Source organism: Gouania willdenowi, chromosome 24, assembly GCF_900634775.1.
Source record: "Gouania willdenowi chromosome 24, fGouWil2.1, whole genome shotgun sequence".
NCBI lineage: Eukaryota > Metazoa > Chordata > Actinopteri > Blenniiformes > Gobiesocidae > Gouania > Gouania willdenowi.
Window position 1 is genome coordinate 24,136,961 of NC_041066.1, and position 21,673 is coordinate 24,158,633.

Here is a 21,673-nt window from a genome sequence, read left to right on the forward strand (position 1 = left end):
AGGCATAGATCTACTAAGGCTTTAGGCCACATTTTGTGTGATGTTTTCATTTGAAAAAAGATAATTTAAAAAAAATTTAAAACATTATCTAAATTTGTCATTTTATTTTATTCTATTATCACTAAAAATGGATTTTATTTACAGGCGACCCCACGTGGGGTCACGACCACAAGGCTGAAAAACACTGCCTTAAAGCAGGGATCCAGTGGATCCAGTTCAGCACAACAAAGGGGGGGAAGGGGGGGGGACTTTAAAGATGCGGCCAAATCGATACCAGTGGTGCATTTTAGTGCCAGGTCACCATAACACAGCAAACAAAGCATGAGGTCAAACATCATTGAGTCACAAACATTAAGTCATTACACAATCAATCCCATATAAGGAGATAGATGTGGATTTATATTATTCTGACCTAAAGATGCTTTAAAGACCCTACGATCACAATGAAAATGTTTATTTACATTCTCTACTGTCGGCATCTTCTCACAAGCAGGAAAAGTCACTAATCAATATCTGAAAAAGTTATTGAACAATGTTAAAAAACTCAAATCTAAGAAAATTACAGGAGTTTCTGTTTAAAAAAACTGCATGGGATCCTTAGCGACCTTGAATGTTGTGGCACCAGACGTCAAGGTGACAAAAACACAACCTTGTGGGACTAAAAAAGATTTCCAAGAAAGTCAACAATCACCGTGATTCTTGAAAATAACGTAAAAACATTACATTTAAGGACAGCTATAGAGGTATTTTAATAAAGGGCACCCATTGTAAAGATGCGCATGCTAAAATAAACATTTAGCAACAAACCATGTTTAAAAAATGTACGTACAATTTTTAATGTTACTTTTGACAAGATTTACTGCACAATTTGTGAGATTTGTAATATTTAAAACTATGTGAATGTTAAATCTAAATGTTAAATATTAAATCTAAAAGTTAAATATTAAATGTAAATGCTAAATCTAAATGTTAAACCTAAATGTTAAATCTAAATCTCAAATGTAAATGTTAACCATTAAATCTAAATGTTAAATCTAAATATTAAATTTAAAGGTTAAATTTAAATCTAAATGTTAAATCTAAATGCTATATATTAAATCTAACTGCTAAATGTTAAATTTATATCTAAATGTCACAGGTGAAACTAAATATTTAGCTAATAGGCAAATTCACCAAAAGTACCAGAATAAAAGCTCACCTTTGATATTTAACATATAGATTTAGATGTAACATTAAGATTTAGATTAAAAATTTAAAATTGACATGGAACATTTAGATCAGAATCAGAAAGGTTTTTATTCACAAGTACAGTTTGAAACAGCACAAGGAATTTAACTTGTCAGTTGGTGTGAAGAACATGCGCACCAACACACCGAGGCAGCCATCTGCGGCGCCATTAATAGAAATGTTAAATGTCAAATCTAAATGTTAAAATTTAAATCTAAATCTCAATGTCACAGGTGAAACTAAGTATTTAGCTAATATGCAAATTCACCGGAAGTACCAAAATTAAAAACTCACCTGTGACATTTAACATTTAGATTTAGATTTAAATTTAGATGTAACATTGACATATTTTTGCAAGAAAAGTAAATATCCCAAATATTGCTGTAAATCTGGTCAAATGTAACATTAAAAAAATCATGTTTGTTGCTAAATGTTGCAAAAGGTTGTGTAACTTTACGATCAGTGTCCTTGTGTTGGTTCAGGGTTAGGGTTGGCAATGGGATTGTGAATAATAATAATAATATAGTTAATTAAATAAGGCTTTGATATGAGTTTAAAAATAAAGACCTGCATCCATTGGGCAAAGGAAGAAAAAAATGAAAAGGCACAATTTTTCCTATTTTCTGTTAACACTAACAACCCCATTTTCAAGACATGTCAGGTCAAGTGGAAAACAAGTAGCTGATGATATGTATTTTTTGCATTTCCCTGATGGAGTGAAGACACAGCTGCATTAGGAAGCTGAGAACGTAATCACCTAAATGGATGAAGATGGAAAGCTTTCTCACTGTAATTGACTTGATTATTGTAACACACAAACTGTCACTCAATTATGGCGTTCAATCTTCTCCTCCTGCTCATTCAGAGGTGGAATGCACTTGCATGCATTTGCAACCAGCTTTATTGACGGTCGCTCAGGTTCAACCTGACCTGCGTACAGTGAAAGGTCAACAGCTATCAACAGAATAAAGAGACCGTGTCACACACCTAGTGGGCAGTCTGGCAGCAGCCTGACGACACTATTCTCAGCGCATACAAAACATTTATTCTCAGATTCCTTCTTGATTTTGACGATAGATGAATAAATGCCACTGTTGTATATTTAATTTACTGTGTTTTTTTTAATCATATAAAGACATAGCGTAGGACTCATAAATCAATAAACTCAAGATTATTCGCTGGAAAATAAGATGTAAAAGGTTAAAATATGTTTTGTTCTTCACTGTAAACACTTTAATTATATTTTCAGAAAAATTCCACGCATTGCATTGTGGGATGTGGAATCCTGTAGAGCTTAGGTTCCCAAAGTGGGGTACGCAAATTGTCATTGGGGGTACGAGTATTAATGCTAGGTTAATGCTAAGCTAATGTAGGCTAATGTCAATGCTAGACTAATGTTAGTTAATGCTAACATTAGGTAATGCTATGTTTATGCAAATGCCAGCTAATTTTATTGTTAATGTTAATGCTAGCAAATGCTAATGCTAGGCTAGAGCTATGTTTATGCTAATGCCAGTATTAAGCTAATGCTAATGTTAATCAATGCTAGCTAATGCTAATGATAGGCTAATGCTAGCCATTTCTAACAGTAATGCTATAGCACCTGCATCATACTGTGCAATCTATTGTACTTTGTAAAAGAAAAACAATTGAGTCATTCTGTGTATTTCTGTTGTAATTTTGTGTTTTTTGGTGTCATTTATGTGTTTTATTGTATATTTTTCAGTTACTTTTGCATATGTTTTGTCGTCCTCTGTGCATTTTTATTGACTCTTTGTGCATTCTATTGTAAGTTTGTATATAATTTTTTAGTCATTTTGTGTATGTTTGTTGTCATTTTGTGTTTTTGGAGTAATTTATGTGTATTTTTGGAGTTGTTTTGTAAACTTTGCGTATATCCATAGTCATCTTGTTTATGCAGTTTTTGCCATTTCCTGTCATCTCCCACCTGTTATGGGACAAAGATTGATGTTTGTGTTTTCAGTTCATGTTTTAATCAAGATCATTTTTTTCATTATCATTAATATAATTCTCATTTTCAACAAAAGAAATTACACATTTTATTATCCCCATATTTTTCATGCTTTTATTTGTTAATTTTCCTCTCTCACTGTGCCATCGTGTATTTGAAAAACACTGGTCTATGAGGCCTAAACTATGTCCTGATTAAAAAAATTAAAAAAAACTAGCATCTCCAGCAGCTTTATATTAAATAAAAAAACAACTACCTAAACATCCCCTATTTTCATGCTTGTTAAATATGAAATGAGAGCAGAAAACCAATCATAGAAGTGATTTATTAATTTTACAGCCAAGGACTTATGTTCATAATCCAGTATTAGCTTTGAAACACTGTCAGAATCAATGATATAACAACACCGCGCCACCACATTAAACCGATACAGAGGTTTAGTTAAAACAAGCACACGTCATCGTCTCTGCTGTTGTTACAGAGTCAATAACCAGACCCCATCCATCAACATGAAGCCACTTCATTAGATGTCATGATGTTGATGAATTCTATTATCCGTCTGTTTGTGTGAACTCATGCATATCAATTATCGCAGTGCAACAGTGATGGAAAAAAACTAACAACCCCGAGTGTAAATGAAAACAACATTATTAATATTATTATTCCAAACCTCCGCTAATTGCACTAATTGTGTCTGATGTGATGATTTAAAAGAAGTCATTTCATTTACAGTTTTGTATCAGCATTTTCACATCCATGTAAACAATAGGAGATGAGTCGGCGTTTTTCAGGTCAAAGTTTTAACACTTTTTTCCCGCCTAAAGTGATCCTCCACTGTTTTTACAAATGTGGCCTAAAAACTTCTAAATGTACTTATTAGTAGATCTATGTCTAACAAAACACATTATTTTGCACCATATTCGTTTTTATTAACTTTTAAAAATGATATTACTTTACAGCGTTAAATTCTGTGTTCCACCATCTTGATTGATGATGTCACGCGGCCCCACTTCCTGTAAACATCCCATTGTTTTCTATTGGAATGAAACATTCAGCCTGATTTTTACATCATTTAGCAGCTTTTTCAGTCAAAATTCAAACTTTTGACGCTCTGGTGGCTAAAGTTGGCGAGTAAATCACGGATTACTGAAGATGCATAAACCCTGAGGATAGAAGTGCTTTTGGGTGGGAGTCCTTCAACAGTTTGTGGTTTACTTGCTAACTTCAGCCACCAGAGCATGTCAGCGCACTATTTCAGGGAAGATAAAGGTCCCTTAGGATAGCTTTTCTTCTCTGCTTCATTTTCTACTACCAAACTGCAGAGTTTGCAGTCAACAACCGGGTCACAACCGTTTTTAATTCTCATTCTGTAAACAAAAGGTTTATATCGACATCTTTTAACGTTTCCTGATTATTTAGAGCAACTAAAAGATCTAAAAAGCTACTAAATGTTTCACTCCAATAGAAAACAATGGGATGTTTACAGGCAGTGGAGCCGTGTGACATCATCAATCATGTGATTTCAAGATGGCGGAACACAGTAGCTCCATTTTTAAAAGTTAATAAAACAAATATGGTGCATAATAATCCATTTTGTTAGACATAGATCCACCAATAAAGCACATTTAGAAGATTTTAGGCCACATTTGTAAAAAAATTCCCTTTAAGATAATCTTTGCATCGTGTGTGAGGTGGTTAATCCCGCCCTCTAATCCTCTGGTGTCGGGTTGTGGAACTGAATGACGGCGTACTTGCCGTTGGTCATCCAGCTCGGATCCCGAGACGTGAGCTTCTCCGCTTGTCCTGGCTGAAGTCCCACCTGCACGTTTGCCTTCAGGGTCCTCAGACTGCACAGCGGTGCGGGTCCGAACCCTCGCAGCGCCGTGTTAAAGTCCACCACGTGTTCCCAGTCCCTGTCGCCGGTCAGTTTCCTGTAGTTCAGATCTCCTTTAAACAGCACCAGGTCTGCTTCCTGCAGACTGGCGTACAGGTCCGGGGCGTCAGACGCCATGTCGCAGAACTCGTGGGGCTGCGTCCAGAAAGGATGGTCGTGATAGCGCCAGACGCCCTGCTTCAGATACGTCTGCCACTGGACGCCGCACTTTGACAGCCAGCGGTGATTGGCCGCCATCGCCTGACGCACAATCCACTGCAAATCATTGGCAGTGACGTCGGAGACGAACCACGGGAGAGACTTTCCGTGAAAATGGATCTGACGTACGAGACCAGAGGAAACCAAAAAGTCAGCAAAGACCAAGTCCGTCACCAACTCAAAGCCGGCGTTGTCGAGCACGATGTCGACTCTGTCCACCTTGGTTTTCCCCAACTTTTCCTGCCTCCGGGCTGACGTCAACGTGGCCCATACGGCATTGGTATCATCCACCAGAATGAATGGATGAAGGCTGCTCAGGGATTCAATAGGACTGGACTTTTGGGAATTATCTTCCCCAGCAGAGATGGACAGATCACACTTGTTCCCCCAGAGAGAAACCTGCAAATTTACAGCAATATTTTACAAAACAGAGAAAAAGTCAGAAATAAAATCAAATCAAATAGAGTTCTTACAAATGCCTAAAAGCAGGAATACAAATATTTTTCATATTATCAATAGGGCTAGGGCTTTAATGCATTAATCAGGATTAATTAATTACAGAAAAATAATGCACACAAAAAATTATGTTGTGAATTGCTTTTTTTTCCACTCCAAACAGTGCGGAACCTTTTTTATTTCACGAGTTCTCGGTTTACCCATAATACTGATGCACAGACTACAACCAGTAGAACCAGTGCAGAATTGTCGCTGTGCATCGTGGGCGTCAATTTGAGTTTATATAAACATTGGACCGTGGCTCAGTGGTAGAGTAGGTCTTCCAATAACCGAAGGGTTTGGGGTTTGAATCCTGCTCTATCTAAGTCATTGGGCAAGGCACTTTACCCACAGTGCCTCATGTGAATGGGTATGAATTGTATGAATGTTGGTGGTGATCGGAGGGGCCGTGGGTGCAAAATGATGTGAGTGAATGAATGGTTTCTGTAAAGCACTTTGAGTCCCCTCGAAAATATATATATATATATTAATATTAATATTATTATCAAAACAAAAGTTGTGTGCAAACTGTGTCTAGAAGCGCTGCTACAGATAGCATCGTCTGACCAAACTTATCAACTGCTATGTAGAAAAACTATTTCAAACTAAATTCATCAGTTGTTATGTTTATTTCATGATATCCACAGATATTTTAGTTATCTGGAATGTTCTGGACTAAGTGCTGTTTTTTCATTTTAATACAAAAACACATTTGTTTTAGAAAGTTTAAAAAAAAAAAAACTAAATTACATTTAATTAAGTCTCCAATGAATTAGATTGTTTTTCAATCGAGTCCCACTACTAATTATGAAAGATATGACACTGACCTGTAGCAGTGTGCTGAAATGCTCAAAGAGCTGATTCTGAAAAAGCTCCTTTGCGTTCTTCCTTATTCCTTCCAAGTACGTACACAAGTCCATAACCGCCTGCTGAGAGTCAAAGAAGCTTTGGGTTTTTCCCTCATTAAAAACATCGTATTCACTGATGGGGGGGCTGAAGGGAAGGAAAAACAAACTGTGAGTAATTCCAGCAAGTTCATTTTGTCTTCATCTTGAATAATATATTATATTAAGGTTTGATTTATCCAGACTACTTTTTTCAGGAAATGTATTCCAAAAGAAGACAAAATGATCGTAGACGTCACACATCAATAGAATGCACCAAAGGACAGCAAAAATCCACAAATGTACTCATTGACTTATTATGGAAATATACAAAAACAACTGGAAAACATTTTTAAAAACACAAAGTACACAATACGACATCAGAAATACAGATAAATGACTCCAAAAACATGCAAAATAACAACAAATATATACAAAATGACTCCAAAAAAACATACAAAAGTACAATAAATTGTACACAAGTGAAACAAAAACACAACTTTCACAAAAATAACGGATAAATATACAAAACAATAAGAAAAAAATACATAAATGACACCAAAAACACAAAATAATAACAAAAATACACAAAATGACAACTAACACAAAATAATAAAAAGCAATGCAAATTTACTCTAAAAAACACACAAGAAGACTAAAAATATAGACATAATCACGGTTGTGAGCTTGTAATTGTTCTCACTTGAGCAGGAGGGCCTCGTGTATTCTCCGGTACATGTAACACTCCACGTATAACCATGGAGAGCTAAACCAGCTGACACACTCTTGGTCTCCCTGTAACTTCTGCTGTCTTTGCAGATACTGGTTCCACGCTTCTGAATCCTTCAGGTCATCTTTAAGTTCCACCACAGGTTTGTCAGTTTGGAGCTCGTTCCTCAGTTTTGACAGAAGACCGATCGCATTCTTCTCAGCCTCAATACCTTCCTGTTTATAAAAAGAACGAGGAAACACAAGCAGCAGCAGTCATGTGTCAAGTATTTAACTACAATGCAATGGTTGCAAACTGAGATAATAATGCTCACCTCGCCATACTCTTCAAAAAACGTGTTTTTGTTGCGATGAATTGTGTCTATTACCTTCGTCAGAATGGTTGGCATTCGGTCTCTTATGGTCAAATAAGCAAAAGAGCTGAAATAGTGACAGAACAGATGATGTTTAAATTCATTTTAGTTCACAGGCAAAATATGGAGCAGTTTCATCTCAACAGGATTGGAAAAAACATTGTTAACCATGGTTTCCACTTCCAAATTCTACTCATACAATAAATGACAAAGTTGCTGGATCGTATCTTCAAAATACCTTAATTTTTTGAAGCAATATTGTATAATTTTGGGCAATTTTGTAGGATTGTTTGTTGGAAATTGCAGATAAAAAAATAGTGAGACATGGCGAATACTGTGGAGTTACATTAGATTTGTGAGTTTGAAGGGACTGAGATAACTACATGTGAATTATTTCATAACTACACAATATTTGTCATTTTTACTTGTTACTTGTTAAATGAATCTGTGATAACCACATGTATTGTTCTGAATAATAGCCACTGATATCCAGGAAGTTTGTTATTATTTGCACCCTAGTATATAGTAATCTTAAAGATTAAATAAAAGGGGTTAAAAGTGACAAAAAATATGGTAATGGAATTTTAAAAACCACAGAAATTGGTTAAAGGTTCCAAATGAACAGAAAGTATCAATGTTGGAACAATTAGTTTAAACGGTCAAATAATGGGCGTGCCAAATCGTGAATGTGGTTAAATTGGCAAAAAATAAGCAAAAAAATATGGTAAAAAAAAAATAGAGGTCAAAATTGACAATAATGGGTCAACATATGAGACAGTTGGAAAAGAGGTGGAAATGGGTTTTTAAGAGCTGAAAATGTCTTGACAATGAAAAAAAATGTGCAGAAAAGGCATTGAAATTTGATGAAATGGTAAAAATGCATTATAAGGAGCAAATATGGCAAGAAAAAGTGATGAAAATAGGTTAAAATATGACAAGTTTGGTGTCGTTGCAGAAAAATGGTAAAAAAAAAAAAAAAAAGTAAAAATAGGCTCAAATAGTTAAAATGGGGTCCTTCATCATTCAATATCAAGGACGTAATTGTTTAATAAATTAACAGAGGAGGAACAAAGACGTTATAAATGTACTGTTGACTATGCTATATTATTAAATGCTAATATTAGGAGACACGTTACAATTGTATTTAATGTGTGGATGGTTTGTTAGCTTTTTCCACTTTAAACGGCGTCAATACAACTGCATTATCGGAACAGAACGTTGCATTATCAAGCAAATATTGCCATTGGTGGCACAGATTTGGTCAGAAGTTAGTAATGTGACCATTTCAGCCACAGCACCGGGTTCATTTTAGCTAACCTGCGTCATTAACGGCGTTTCAATTAGAGATACATTGCCAACGATAACCGAGTGTATTATTGTAACCGAGTAGTTTATCATGGTGTTCGCAACAGTGGCTGTCAACGTACCCGACTACTTTAGCAGAGAGTGAAGGAGGAACTACAGTTTGATCCGCCGCCATGTTTGTTTCTAGCCGTGGAAGACGATTCAAAATCAAACTTTATTGACACGAACAGGAACAGTTGACGCGTCTGCTCGAAACTTAAAGGAGACGCGTTATTTTTTTTAAAGTTATTACCACGTGATTTGCATATGAGAGAGTACTAAATACGCAGCTGTTTATTAAGATGTTTATTTCCTGTTCCCTACAGTTGGATCTTTCATTAAACATGAAATGCTCCCATCTAACGGTTTAACATGTAAACTACAACAAAAATGAAGTGAGGAGGGGAGGGGGTTACATGAGTTTAAAGGCGGCCCGGGAGCCACATGCGGCCCTCAGTCTAGTATAATGCGACCCCCAAAGTAAAAGCACAAAATTACTCCAAGAACAAACATAATGATGTGAAAATACACAAAAAACACGCAAAATAACAATAGGATGCACCAAAGGACAGCAAAAATCCGCAAATGTCCTCTATCTATAATATCTTTTGAAACACATAAAGTGAACAAAACGACATCAGAAATACACATAAATGACTCCAAGAACACACATGATTATGTGAAAATACACAAAGCAATAGCAAGAATACTCCAAAACAAACAAACAAACAAAAAAAAACAACATACAAATAACAATAAAATGCACAAAAGGACAGCAAAAATACAAAAATATACTTTAAAAACACACCAGACGACTGTAGATATACACCAAATTAGCTGAAAATATTTTTATAAACACAGAGTACACATAAATGACTCCAAATAACATAAAATATTACGATAGATTGTGCAAAAGTGGAACAAAATCACAACTTTACGACAAACATATGTAAAAGTAACTCATAAATGACACCAAAAACACAAAATTACAACAAAAATAGACAAAATGACAAATAACAACAAAAAACATACACACGTGTTCTAAAAACACACATTACAACTAAAATATACACAATATTAACTGACAAAACAACTCCAAAAAGTACACAAAATGAATTCAAAAAGTGCACAAAAAGACAAACATACACAAAAAAGAAAAAGATAAACATATTAAGATACAGTAAAATACACAAAAAGTCAACAAAACTCACATAACGTTACTTGAAAAACGATATGAAAACTACACAAAGACAAAATAGTCTATTGGTACGGTTGCCGTACAGACAACCCCCGGTGCTAATGGTACGTTTACCGAAGTACATGTACATTGCGATATAACTATATCGCAACTATTTTTAAGGTTAGGTTTACGGTTAGGTTTAGTCCTAGTCACGTGACCTAAACTGGCCAATGAGGGGTGCTGCGTATGGATAGAATGTCGGTATATTGATACGTCAATCGTACGGATAGTTACTGCCAAGAAAAAACACCAAAGACACGAAATGGCAACAAACAACACAAATATACAAATTTACTCTGGAAACACAAGATGACTAAAAATATACACAAAAATAACTGAAAATTCTATCTGTGCTATTCAAAATTTAAAAAATAACTGAACATGCTACACCTTTTGGAGTGTTGCCGCAATGCACACGTCATGATTCGGCAGTCTCAGCAGCATCCTTTGTTGTCCGGGGCAACTGTTGTCATGGAGACATTGATCCACCCAATTAGTAAAGGCCAAATTTTGAACCCCTTGAGGCTTTTTTGGCGGGAACAGTGGGGGAGGGGGACGCGGTCAACGAAAGAACATCTCTTACTATTTGTTCGTTCAGTAAGTAAAAAATTAGAACATAAACTTAACTTTGTGTTTTCTGAATGAGTTTACACCAAAAGATTAAAGATTGACTAGAAAAGGGTGAAAATGTTTAGTTTGTGTTTTGTTGTTTTAGAGAAGCTCGGTCTCCAGGGGAACAGGGCCGTTGTCAGGATGTGGGGTCTCTGGAAGTGGGAGTCCAGCTGCGTCCTCCTCCGGTGTTCATCCGCGGCCTCCCTCCCTCCCTCCCAGTCCCATCCCCCCACCGGGCCCCAGCCTGCATGGCCGGATCTGTTTTTCTCAACCGAGCGAGAAGTGACTCACCACTCCGGTTTCAAAACAGGCTCAGAACGGAGAGGGGGGAGGGCGGCAAGTTAACGTTAAAGGTCTGGTTCAAGCTGTTGTTTCAGCACGAAACACACACAGATCTGTCATGCGATAGTACTGGAAGTTTGTTGCTCAAAAACACTACATTTGTTATTTACAAAGTATCTTAAAAAGATAATTATTAGACTTTAAATCCAACAGTGTTTGTGTGAAATATTCTATCACACAAATCAGTTAAAATGTAACTTAGTAAACACAAGTAAGACCCGCACCTTACCTTACATCATTGTTTAAAGTTTTCTCAGCAGGTTAAATATTGGCTTTGTACTTGTGACAAACATTTATTTACATTTTTGTCACCATTTTTTTTTTCTGGTTTCCCAAACTAGATGCAACAATATTTCATCCATAATTCACATTGAAAATGAATGTTGTGTGACAAATAAAAAAAATGTATACTTTTCTAATATGTGCTGTATTTGATTGGTATGTTTCTTATTTGCGAGAAAATGCCTTAGTGAATGACGTTTGGTTTTTTCAAACCACACTGAATTGTTTGTGAGTAAAGCATGTTTAGAGTGTTTGTGAGATATATAATCAGAATTAAAAGTTCTTTATTGATCACTTATTGCAGATGAAAAGAAGAAACACTAAACTAAGAAAAGAAAGAAAATGTACATCACGAATTAATGATTGTTAATTAAATAGGGATTAAATATAATAAATCGTTTAAACAGGGAGAAAGTGTAAATAGGAATAGTGTGTTGTTTAAAGCCCTCTGTGTGTGTGTGTGTGTGTATTTGTCAGCCACTTGCAGCACATTATGATTAAACAAAGAAAAGAAAAAAAGAAAATATACATAATTAAGTAACGACTGTTAAATTAAATAAGGAATAAATATATTTTTTAAATTCCTCAATTCTCATTAAAATGCATGTTGTTTCACAAATACAAAACTATTTTTTTTTATTTTTTTTAAAAACATGCTGTATTTGTTTGATTGGCACGTTTCTTATTTGCGAGACAAAATGCATTAGTTTGTCATTTTTGCGAACAACAAATATTTTGTGTACTTTAACACATATAAAAGCGTTTAAACACAAAAATAAACATCCAAACTCTGTAAATTAATCAAATAGAAGTCTGTAAGTTGATGATTTGTGTGTTTGTTTTTAATAGTTTGAGGGAGAAAAGTGTAAATAAGAACAGCGTGTTGTGTTTAAAGCCCTCTGTGTGTGTGTGTGTGTGTAGTTGACAGCCACTTCTTACAGCACGTTAGGGTAAAGCAGCACTTCATCATCATCATCATCATCATCTGTAAAACGGCGGTTAAACGGTGCGGGAAATTAACGTTAACTCCACCGCCCACTTTATTTCCTCCAACGGATTCTACACAACGGTCGTTTCAGGGTTTTTTTTTTTTTTTTTTTTCCTCCTACCCGCAGCAGTCATGTGATTGTAACGTAAAACCCCTAACCGGAAAACACCGACGCACGACGACCCTCTGCTTCTCCTTCTCTCCGCCGCCAACGAATGCAGCGTTCAGCTCCGAGCAACCGAGGCTCCGGTAACGGCTCAACTCGCTCGGTTTAACGGAGAGCTAAAGGTACGGTTTCTACCGCTGTTTGTTTGTTTTTATTCTCAATGTGTGGACTTTACCGTGTGGTAGTGTTGGGAACTGGGTTATTTTGTCACGGAGAAGTTGAAAGAGACGCGTTCGTGACCGCCTCCCCCCCCGCCGCCGCCATCCCATCCCCCCTTTGCCCTGCCCGTGTCGCTACGCGAGGCCGGGTCAACTAGCCAGCTAGCCACATAGCCACGCGCTGTATTGGTATCGGTGCTCGGTTCGGTTCGGTTCCGAATCCGCCTTTTATCCTCCAGTTTTCACGCTTCCCTCTTTTTAATTTCAGAGTCACGGACTGAAAACACACCGCGGAAGTAGCTTTCCTTTCCTTTCCACGTGTCTACCCACATCAGGGGCGGGGCTACTAGCGTGCACAGCAAACAAGTCACTGGGCATTAGTGCATGAATAATAATAATCATAATAAGGTCATGTGATTTCATGCAGGCAAATCATAGCGGTTAAAAACACACCGCGGTATTGTTGAGAGAAGCACGCATCGTGGGGGGGGGGGGGTTGTTTATTGCTGCAATATCGTCACACTATGGTATAATTCAGTGTTTCTCAACCTTTTCAGCCCCACGACCCCCAAAATAAAGGTGCCAGAGACCAGGGATCCCCCACTGTATCCATAAAATAGTCCCTCATTTTATTAATCTGTGATACTCACATTTATTAATTTATTTATCTGAATAATATCCACTGTTATTCAGGAGGTTTATTATTATTAGCACCGCAGTATATAGTCAATGGTAGAATAGGTGGTGAAATGGGATTTTAGAAACCACAGATATTGGTTAAAAGTTGCAAATTGTGGGCATAAAATGGACAGAAAAAGGTTAAAAGTGTCATTAATATTGGTGTCAGTGTCAGAAATTTGGCGTGGGGTGGGTGTAAATATATTTAAAAAATTAATAAGTAGGAACAATTAGTTTAAACTGGCTAATAATGGGCATTAGAAATTGTGAATGTGATTAAATTGGCAAAAATAAGCATGAAATATGGTGAAAAACGTTAAAAGTGACAATAATGGGTCAACATATGTGACATTAGGTGGAAAAGTGGTAGAAAGGGTTTATAAGTGCTGGAAATGTGTTGAAAGTGGTGACCCCCTCCTAGTGTCTCGTGACCCCAAGGTTGCGAACCACTGATGTAATTAACTGTGCAGATCAATAATAAGATGAGTTTAATCAGAAATGCACATGTGAACTTAAAACGCATCACATTAATACATGACTTCAATCAAATTAATAAGTTATTCTATTCTCTACATTGTAATTCTATTTGGAAAGCCTTTAGTTTTACTTGGAGGTTTATTTTGTGGAATATTTTCCCATTATTCAACAAGTACACTGGTGAAGTCAGGCCTGGCGCTCAATTTTTACACTAATAAAGTAGGGGTGTAACGATATAGCATTTAAAAAAATTTTTAAAGCAACAATCCAATCAAATAGATTGAAACTCCAACCATCAATTAACATTGTCATCACCTTATTTTTACTTAATTTAAAAAATTTTTTTTACAAACAATTATTTTTATTTAAAAAGTCTGAAGCTGTGTTTCCATTACAGTTTTTCGCAAAAATAAAAGCGATATTTCTAAAGTTTTATGAAGTATAAATTGCGCTTTGAACGGGTTTCAATTGAAGGTTGTTTCTCACGTGAAATATACAATATTTCAGTGTTTTTTGTTTTTTTTTTTAATTCGGCTGTTTCCATTACACATTTCCAAGGGTAATGGAAACAGTACAACAAACACAATGCACAAAAACGCACAAAAATTGTCAAAACATCAACATTTCTTGGTATTTTTTCGAATTGTGGCAAGTTTTGTGTGCAAATATTTTGTGGAATGTTTGCTAGGGCTGTAACGCTTCGATTCGAATCACAATTAGCTGTTATCAATTCAATATATATAACACAAGCACATTAATATTCATAATATATCTTACATACCTTTACATTTGTGATTTTCATAACCCAGTACCCTGGACGCAGGACCTTTAATTCATGATGATATTGATCATGACTGTTTAAAAGAAATACATCTTCAATTCCATAGAGAAGAATTAAAAACCCCTTCAAAATCTACTTTTTTCAAAGTTGGTCAGTGAATTATTCTTACCAGTGATTCTTTTCTTTTATGAATCTTTTTTAAAGATAATGTTTATTTAATTTAGTTTAATTCAGTAATGTTGTGAATGTTAAGATGTATTATATTATTGGGGAAATGTTTAGAGAGAATGATTGTTTTCCTTCAGTTGCAGCCACCAGATGTTAGTTTGGACCAGCAGAGGGCGCTGGTAAATCAGTGTTTGGTTGCGATGCAGCTATTGTGAGCAGTGAAGAAGAGATGCTACGCTAGCAGACAGAGCTAAAAGAAAAATCTGACTTTTACAGCTATTGATGTAACGTTACAGATATGTTTTGATGCTAAAGGGATAAAGAATCATTTATGAACATGGTTAAGAGTAGAAGGCGGCACAAAGAGAGTAGTAGACCATTCCACCCACCGCCTATGCTTTGGGACATCCCTGCTTAACATATTATCATCCATTAAAAATGATACAAATTAAAAAAAATTGACATTTTAACCAGGATTTTTCAAATTCCAGGAAACTTTCAAAATTGAGGGTTGGATCTCAACAGGGATGTTAAATATTGTTGGGAATTTTTTTATTTTAGCATCATCTAAATTATCAGCATCAGTTATTTAAAGTTACGCCATGTTTCTGTTTACTTATAATAAATAATTCATATGTAAAAAAGTTTATATTTTTTTATTAATTCTCTTGGAAAATTGCAGGTACTTTTCTGCCTATTTGCTGCAGAGCTGCTCTTAACTCAATGAAGTCTGAATTTGCTTCATGTTTTTTTAAAATATTTTATTTTCGATAATTTCAAACTATATATATATTTAAAATGAGTGCCTATACATGTTTGTGGTGTTTTAATGTCAGTTACTTTGCACTATGACCTCTGATGAAGCACGTGTTCCATTCATGATGAAAATAAGCACAATTCCAGCTGTTGGATCCATGGATCAGAGTGGTTGATTGCTTCCTGATTTACTGGGAGGGGGTAGAACCAGTTCAGCCTAAGGAATGTGTGACCACACCTTAACCCTGGTCATGTGATTGCCTGAAGCCCTGTTGGTCCTCCCCTGACCTCCAGGGTCAGCAACCAGTGGTCAGCAGAACATTCCGACTGCAAAGGGGTGGAATGTTTCCATGGAAACCTAAGCTGGGGAATTTTATATACATATAAACTTTTCATGGTTATTTATTGGAATTGGGGCTGGGTAATATATTGCGATTCAAGATATATCGAGTTTTCTATTTGGGCAATATCAAAAATGATAATATCGCCTATATCTAGATAGAGCTGCACAATTTATTGAATTTTAGTCGCGATCACAAATAAATAAATCTGATTGTTGGCTATATTTATATTTAAAATATGGGCTCTGCACGCTGTAATAGTTTATTTATTTAGTTAGCCTTGGGTACATTTAGAATTCTTGTTACTTTTTATTATGTTTTTAGTATAATTGTTATTTAAAGCTTAATTTTGCACTGTTTACTGTACATATATTGTTTGTTTGAATGTAGTGTAATATAAACACTGATTTTTTTCCTAATATGATAAATAATTGTAATTAAAATCAGGATTACAATATTGATAAAAAATAATCGTGATTTTCATTTTTGGCCATAATCGTGCAGCCCTATATTGAGATACAGTACATCTATATTTTTTTACTTGTTAATATTTCCCTTCAGGGATTAATAAAGTAATTCAAATATCTATACAATCACACAGTACAAATCACACCATACAAGTATTTAATATTATTTTTAGAGTACAGTCAAACAGTGTCCTTTACAAATTTTTCCACATTTCTGAGATATATATATATAGCTTAGCTTAAATTAGCTTATTTTGTATTAAAATACTCATTTTAGGAGTCGCTGCTTTCGTTTTTTCTAGGGATGTAAGGATTAATTGTAAGGCAGTTAAAAATCGATCCATAGGTATCACAGTTCACATCGATACTGTGAAAATTGAATTGCAGTACTTTTTTTAAACAGCAGAGTGCGCTATATATTTATCCTTCTCTTGTCCAGAAGTGTTGGCAGCGGCGAAATCTGCTGCTACTTTCTATCTGGTCGCCGTCTACTTTTAAACATGTTCATAAATGATTCCTTACCCCTTTAGCACTGAAAGAATATCTGTAATATTACGTGAATATCTGTAAAAGTCACGTTTTTCTATTAGCTCTGTCTGCTAGCATAGCATCTCTTCTTCACTGCTAGAATATCTGCATGCCAACCGACCACTGGGTTACCAGTGCCTCTGCTGGTCCAAACAAATATCTGACGTAAATACAGTGCAATGACTGTTTTTTTTTTTAAGTCCAATTGTTAAGGCACAAAAAACATTTTTAGTTGCACTTTTAAAAAGAAAAATAACTATTATGCAGTTTTGCATTGTTTATTATAGAACCAGAATTGAAATGAATAGGCTTCTTCTTCATTTGTATTATTCCTTTATTTATTTCATTCAAGATTGTCATTTTGTGTTTTTTGTCGTCTGTATTTTTTTTTTAATCATTTACCATTTGTTTTCTCTAATTATGTGTGTTTTGTGTATTGTATTCATCTTGTGTTTTTTTCTGTCATTTTGTGAGCTTTTGTTGTTTTGTGTGTTTTTTGTCATTTTGAGCCTACCTTTAAGGATAGGCTCAAAACATTCCTCTTTGGTAAAGCTTTTAGTTAGGAACCAGCTCATAGTTAAGATGCAATAGGCATAGACTGCCGGTGGGGGGGTCTGGCATGCTCGGTTGGAGAGGGCGTTAAGAGAGAGGTCATTTAGGCTAGAGAGGGACCGGAGAGGGTCCCATTCCTCTCTCAAACACTCCCTCTATGTCTGCTTCTTCCCTTGTGTGTTTGCTCCTGTACTCCTTCTGGCTTTTGTCTTGCAGGTCCGTGGGATCCTCAGTGTGGAGTTACAGAGTCTCAACAACTCTGTCTCCACCCTTCCTCTGCACACACCCAACACAGCATATGTGGATGGCTGTTCATCATAGGAATGGGATCCACACAAGGTTCCTGCTGCTTACAGAAGGTTTTTCCTTGCCGCCATGATGAATTCATGTTGGGTGTGGGATACATATGTATGTGTATATACGTATATATGCATATGTGTGTATCCATAAAATGAAGAGTCCGTCCCTAAGACTGCTCTACTGTAAAGTGCCTTGAGATACCATTGGTTATGATTTGGCGCTATACAAATAAAGATTGATTGATTGATTTTGTGTTTCTGGTGTTTTCTATATTCTCTCATGTATTGTATTTTTGTTGGTGTCTGTGTGTGTTCTTCATGTTATTTAGTAAATTTTTCTCATTTTGTGTATTTTTGTTGTAGTTTTGTTGGTTTTTACTGCCTTTTTATGTGTTTTTCTTGTGTGTTTTTAATGTCATTTTAGTTGTTTGAAATGTATGTTCTTTGTATCATATAATACATTATTCACTCATTTTGTTTGTTTTTTTTATTATTGTTTTGTCTATTTTTCTGTTATTTTGTGTATTCTTGGTGTTCTTTGTATCATTTAGTAGATTTTTTTTCATTTTTTGAGTTTTTGTTGTTTTATTGTATATTTTTGCTGTCATTATGTGTATTTTCTATTGTTCTGTCATTATGTGTTTTTTTTATTGTGTGTATGTTAGTTTGTTGTATGTTAAAATAATTTAGTGAATTTTTCACTTATTTATTTTTTTTATTGTTTTGTATTTATTTTTTTGTTTGTTTTGTGTAATGTTGTTCTTTGCGTGTTCCTTGAATCAATTAGTAGATTTTTCTCTCATTTTGTTAATTTTTGTGGTTATTTTGTGTATTTGTGTGTATTTTTGTCATTTGTGTGTTTTGCTTCTGATGGCTGTACAAAATTAGACTGAGGCCCACTTGTGGGCCCCGGTCCACCAGTTGCCCATGTCTGAGATAGATTTATGTTGAAGTTGGTGATGAAAAGAGCAATTTTGGTTAAATGTATTTATTTTTTCTATTGAGCCCTAAACAGTGAACCAATCAAAGTGAGACGTTTCATTTTAAATTAATCATCTTGTTCTTGAACTTTATATGGTTTGTGTTAGATCACACAACGCTGGGCTCTGCTTCCAGACAGGAAACTCAGCTGTGTGTGTGTGTGTGTGTGTGTGTGTGTGTACAGGTTGAAGAATGGAGCTGGCCAACCATGGTCTTATCCTGCTGCAGCAGCTGAACGCTCAGAGGGAGTTTGGCTTCCTGTGTGACTGCACCGTGGCCATCGGAGACGTCTTCTTCAAAGCACACAAAGCTGTCCTCGCTGCCTTCTCCAACTACTTCAGAATGCTGTTTATTCACCAGGACAGGTAACACACAGATGTGAACTCATAAAATCAGGAAAATAAACTAGAAAAAACACTTTTAACACAAGGCATTCATTTTAATAATCATTAACTATAAATTTGGTCTTAACCCTTGTGTACCCCTTTAAATGGACATACGTTTGTGTACACAAACGGTCTCATTAAAGTGCAATAAAATGTACAAAATATTTTTTTTTTTTACCTCCATCAGATCTTTTCAACTACTTAGACCTATCCATAGATATACAATTACACATTTTCAAAATGTTTTTATGTTTAATATGTTAGGATTTCAACTTTTTTCAGGAAATTTACTTTGATCTCCCGACATGTTTCGACTGCCAACTGTCAGTCTTCCTCAGAGGCGTCTGCTGATCACTTTAAAGTGTCCTTATTAGTTCTTGATGGGCGTGGCCAACTTGATCGGCCACGCCCCCTGTCGCCTGTTGTGTTGCATAATGATTTGTCACGATTACATGATAAATATGTGCTTACAATGGGAGTCAATGGAGCAAATTTGGTCACGAGGTTATTGTCTGTATGATTTATGATTTATCTCCTTTTTTATACATTTTCAATAGACAGGACTTTGGAATTAAGCAAATAAACATGAGAAATCAATAGTGGCAAAATTTCATACATCTAGCCTTAAAAAATGATCAGAATATTGAGAGGCAAAAAAATAAAAACACCCAAAATGTCACTTTTGGTTACAAAGATGTTCCGAGGGTTAATGTGAAATTCACAGCTAAATATCCTTGAATTCATTTCCTGGTTTCTCAAAAAATAGAATCTAATTTGCAGCATTAAGAGTTTTATTTTCAAATGCTTCATTGCACAAAAATGATGTTAGAGGTAGAAAATGTAAATAAATCCTGCAATCGTTCACACTCCTCTCCAACAAATATAATCAGTTTAAATGTAAATAAAGCTGTCAATAAATAAATAAAGCATTCATGAACACAAAGGCAGAGTTTGTTTAATGGCTTCCACTCTAGTAAAAATCCTGCTGAATTTGCTTTAATTGTCTCAGATAAATGAACAAAACTCGTGCAGATGTTTTTACTTTTCTGCTCTGACTTGTTCTAATGATGTAAAACTCCTCTTTGTTTCTGCTCCTCAGTGACTGTGTGCGTCTGAAAGCCGCTGACATACAGCCTGATATCTTCAGCTATCTCCTCAACCTGATGTACACGGGGAAACTGGCGCCGCAGCTGATCGACCCCACGCGCCTGGAGCAGGGCGTCCGCTTCCTGCACGCCTACCCTCTGCTGCAGGAGGCCAGCCAGTCTGCGTTCTCCCACCCCGAGCAGAACCTCAACCTCTCCACCTCCCTGTACGGCATCCAGATTTCTGACCAGCAGGTGGCGCTGTCGGCCCTGCTCCCGGCGGCGCCGCACGTTTCCTCTTCGCCCTTCGACATGGAGACGGTGGCCTCAGAGAGCAAAACCGCTGTGTCCTTAACGCCGACCAGGCCCATTTCACCCCCCACCCTAGACGTTTCCTCTAAGCCCATGGTGGAGGAGGGAGGGGCGGACGGGTCCTCCGTCAGCGCCATCCTTCACGTGAAGCCCAGCATCATGAAGAGAAGCTCCTCCTTCAGGAAGCACTACTCCTGCCATCTGTGCAGGAGCCGCTTCACCCAGAGGAGTCTGCTGAGGGAGCACCTCCTCCAGCACACCCACACCCTCCAGCACCAGACCCTCCCTGAGCTCAGTGACCTGGGGGTGGAGCCCAGTGCCGTGCTGCAGGCGGGGCTTAAAGAGAACCACGCTGGAGTAGGCGGGGCCTCAGTTGAAGTCATCAGCGACAGCGAACAAACTCCGGTTTCTGCAGCGAACTCCGACTCGCCCCAAGCGGAGGTCTCCACCTCCTGCTGGGGAGTGGGGGGGCTAAACTCCCAGTCCGACACGCCGCCACCGTCGGACATTGCCGACATCGACAACCTGGAGAGCGCCGACCTGGACCGCGAGGTGAAGCGGCGAAAGTACGAGTGCTCCACGTGCGGCCGCAAGTTCATCCAGAAGAGCCACTGGCGTGAGCACATGTACATCCACACGGGGAAGCCCTTCAAGTGCAGCGCCTGCGGCAAGAGCTTCTGTCGTGCCAACCAGGCGGCACGGCACGTGTGCCTGAACCAGGGCGTGGACACGTACACCATGGTGGACCGGCAGAGCATGGAGCTGTGCGCCGCGGGCGACAACAGCCAGATGGAGGCCATGTTCCTCAGCTCCACCAAGCCTTACAAGTGCAACATCTGCACCACCACCTTCTCCAGCCCCAGTGAGGTCATCAAACACTTGTGCTTCACGCAGGGCCTGCAGGGGAACCTCCTGCTGCAGCGCGAAGAACTGTCCAAAGACGAAGGCTCTGATTTGTCTAACTCGGCCACGCCACTA

The 21,673-nt window shown here is 37.0% G+C and overlaps 2 protein-coding genes across 2 annotated transcripts; one reads left to right on the forward strand and one right to left on the reverse strand.

Annotated features, from left to right (window-relative positions):
- Positions 1–4,734: 4,734 nt before the first annotated feature.
- armt1 (acidic residue methyltransferase 1) lies at positions 4,735–9,299 on the reverse strand. Its single transcript, XM_028439517.1, has 5 exons — positions 9,180–9,299; positions 7,714–7,819; positions 7,374–7,615; positions 6,614–6,779; positions 4,735–5,690 (listed from the first exon to the last, which is right to left on the reverse strand). Exons 1-5 carry the CDS (start codon positions 9,230–9,232, stop codon positions 4,908–4,910), a joined length of 1,350 nt encoding a protein of 449 aa, XP_028295318.1. The 5' UTR covers positions 9,233–9,299; the 3' UTR covers positions 4,735–4,907.
- Positions 9,300–12,517: 3,218 nt separating this feature from the next.
- Positions 12,518–21,670, forward strand: LOC114458091 (zinc finger and BTB domain-containing protein 2-like; the record flags this gene model as incomplete). The annotated part of the gene is made up of 3 exons (XM_028440344.1): positions 12,518–12,848; positions 19,097–19,277; positions 20,398–21,670. Coding segments are annotated over exons 2-3 (1,446 nt in total), but the record flags the coding sequence as incomplete, so codon positions are not given.
- Between the last annotated feature and the right edge of the window lie 3 nt (positions 21,671–21,673).

Excerpts from the sequence above, each read along its gene's own strand:
- armt1 (XM_028439517.1), bottom strand. The coding sequence starts at position 9,232 with ATGGCGGCGGATCAAACTGTAGTTCCTCCTTCACTCTCTGCTAAAGTA. Across the intron at positions 7,616-7,713 it reads TTTTTGAAGAGTATGGCGAG|GAAGGTATTGAGGCTGAGAA; the intron begins GTGAGCATTATT and ends TTTTATAAACAG. Across the intron at positions 5,691-6,613 it reads ATTTCAGCACACTGCTACAG|GTTTCTCTCTGGGGGAACAA; the intron begins GTCAGTGTCATA and ends GTAAATTTGCAG.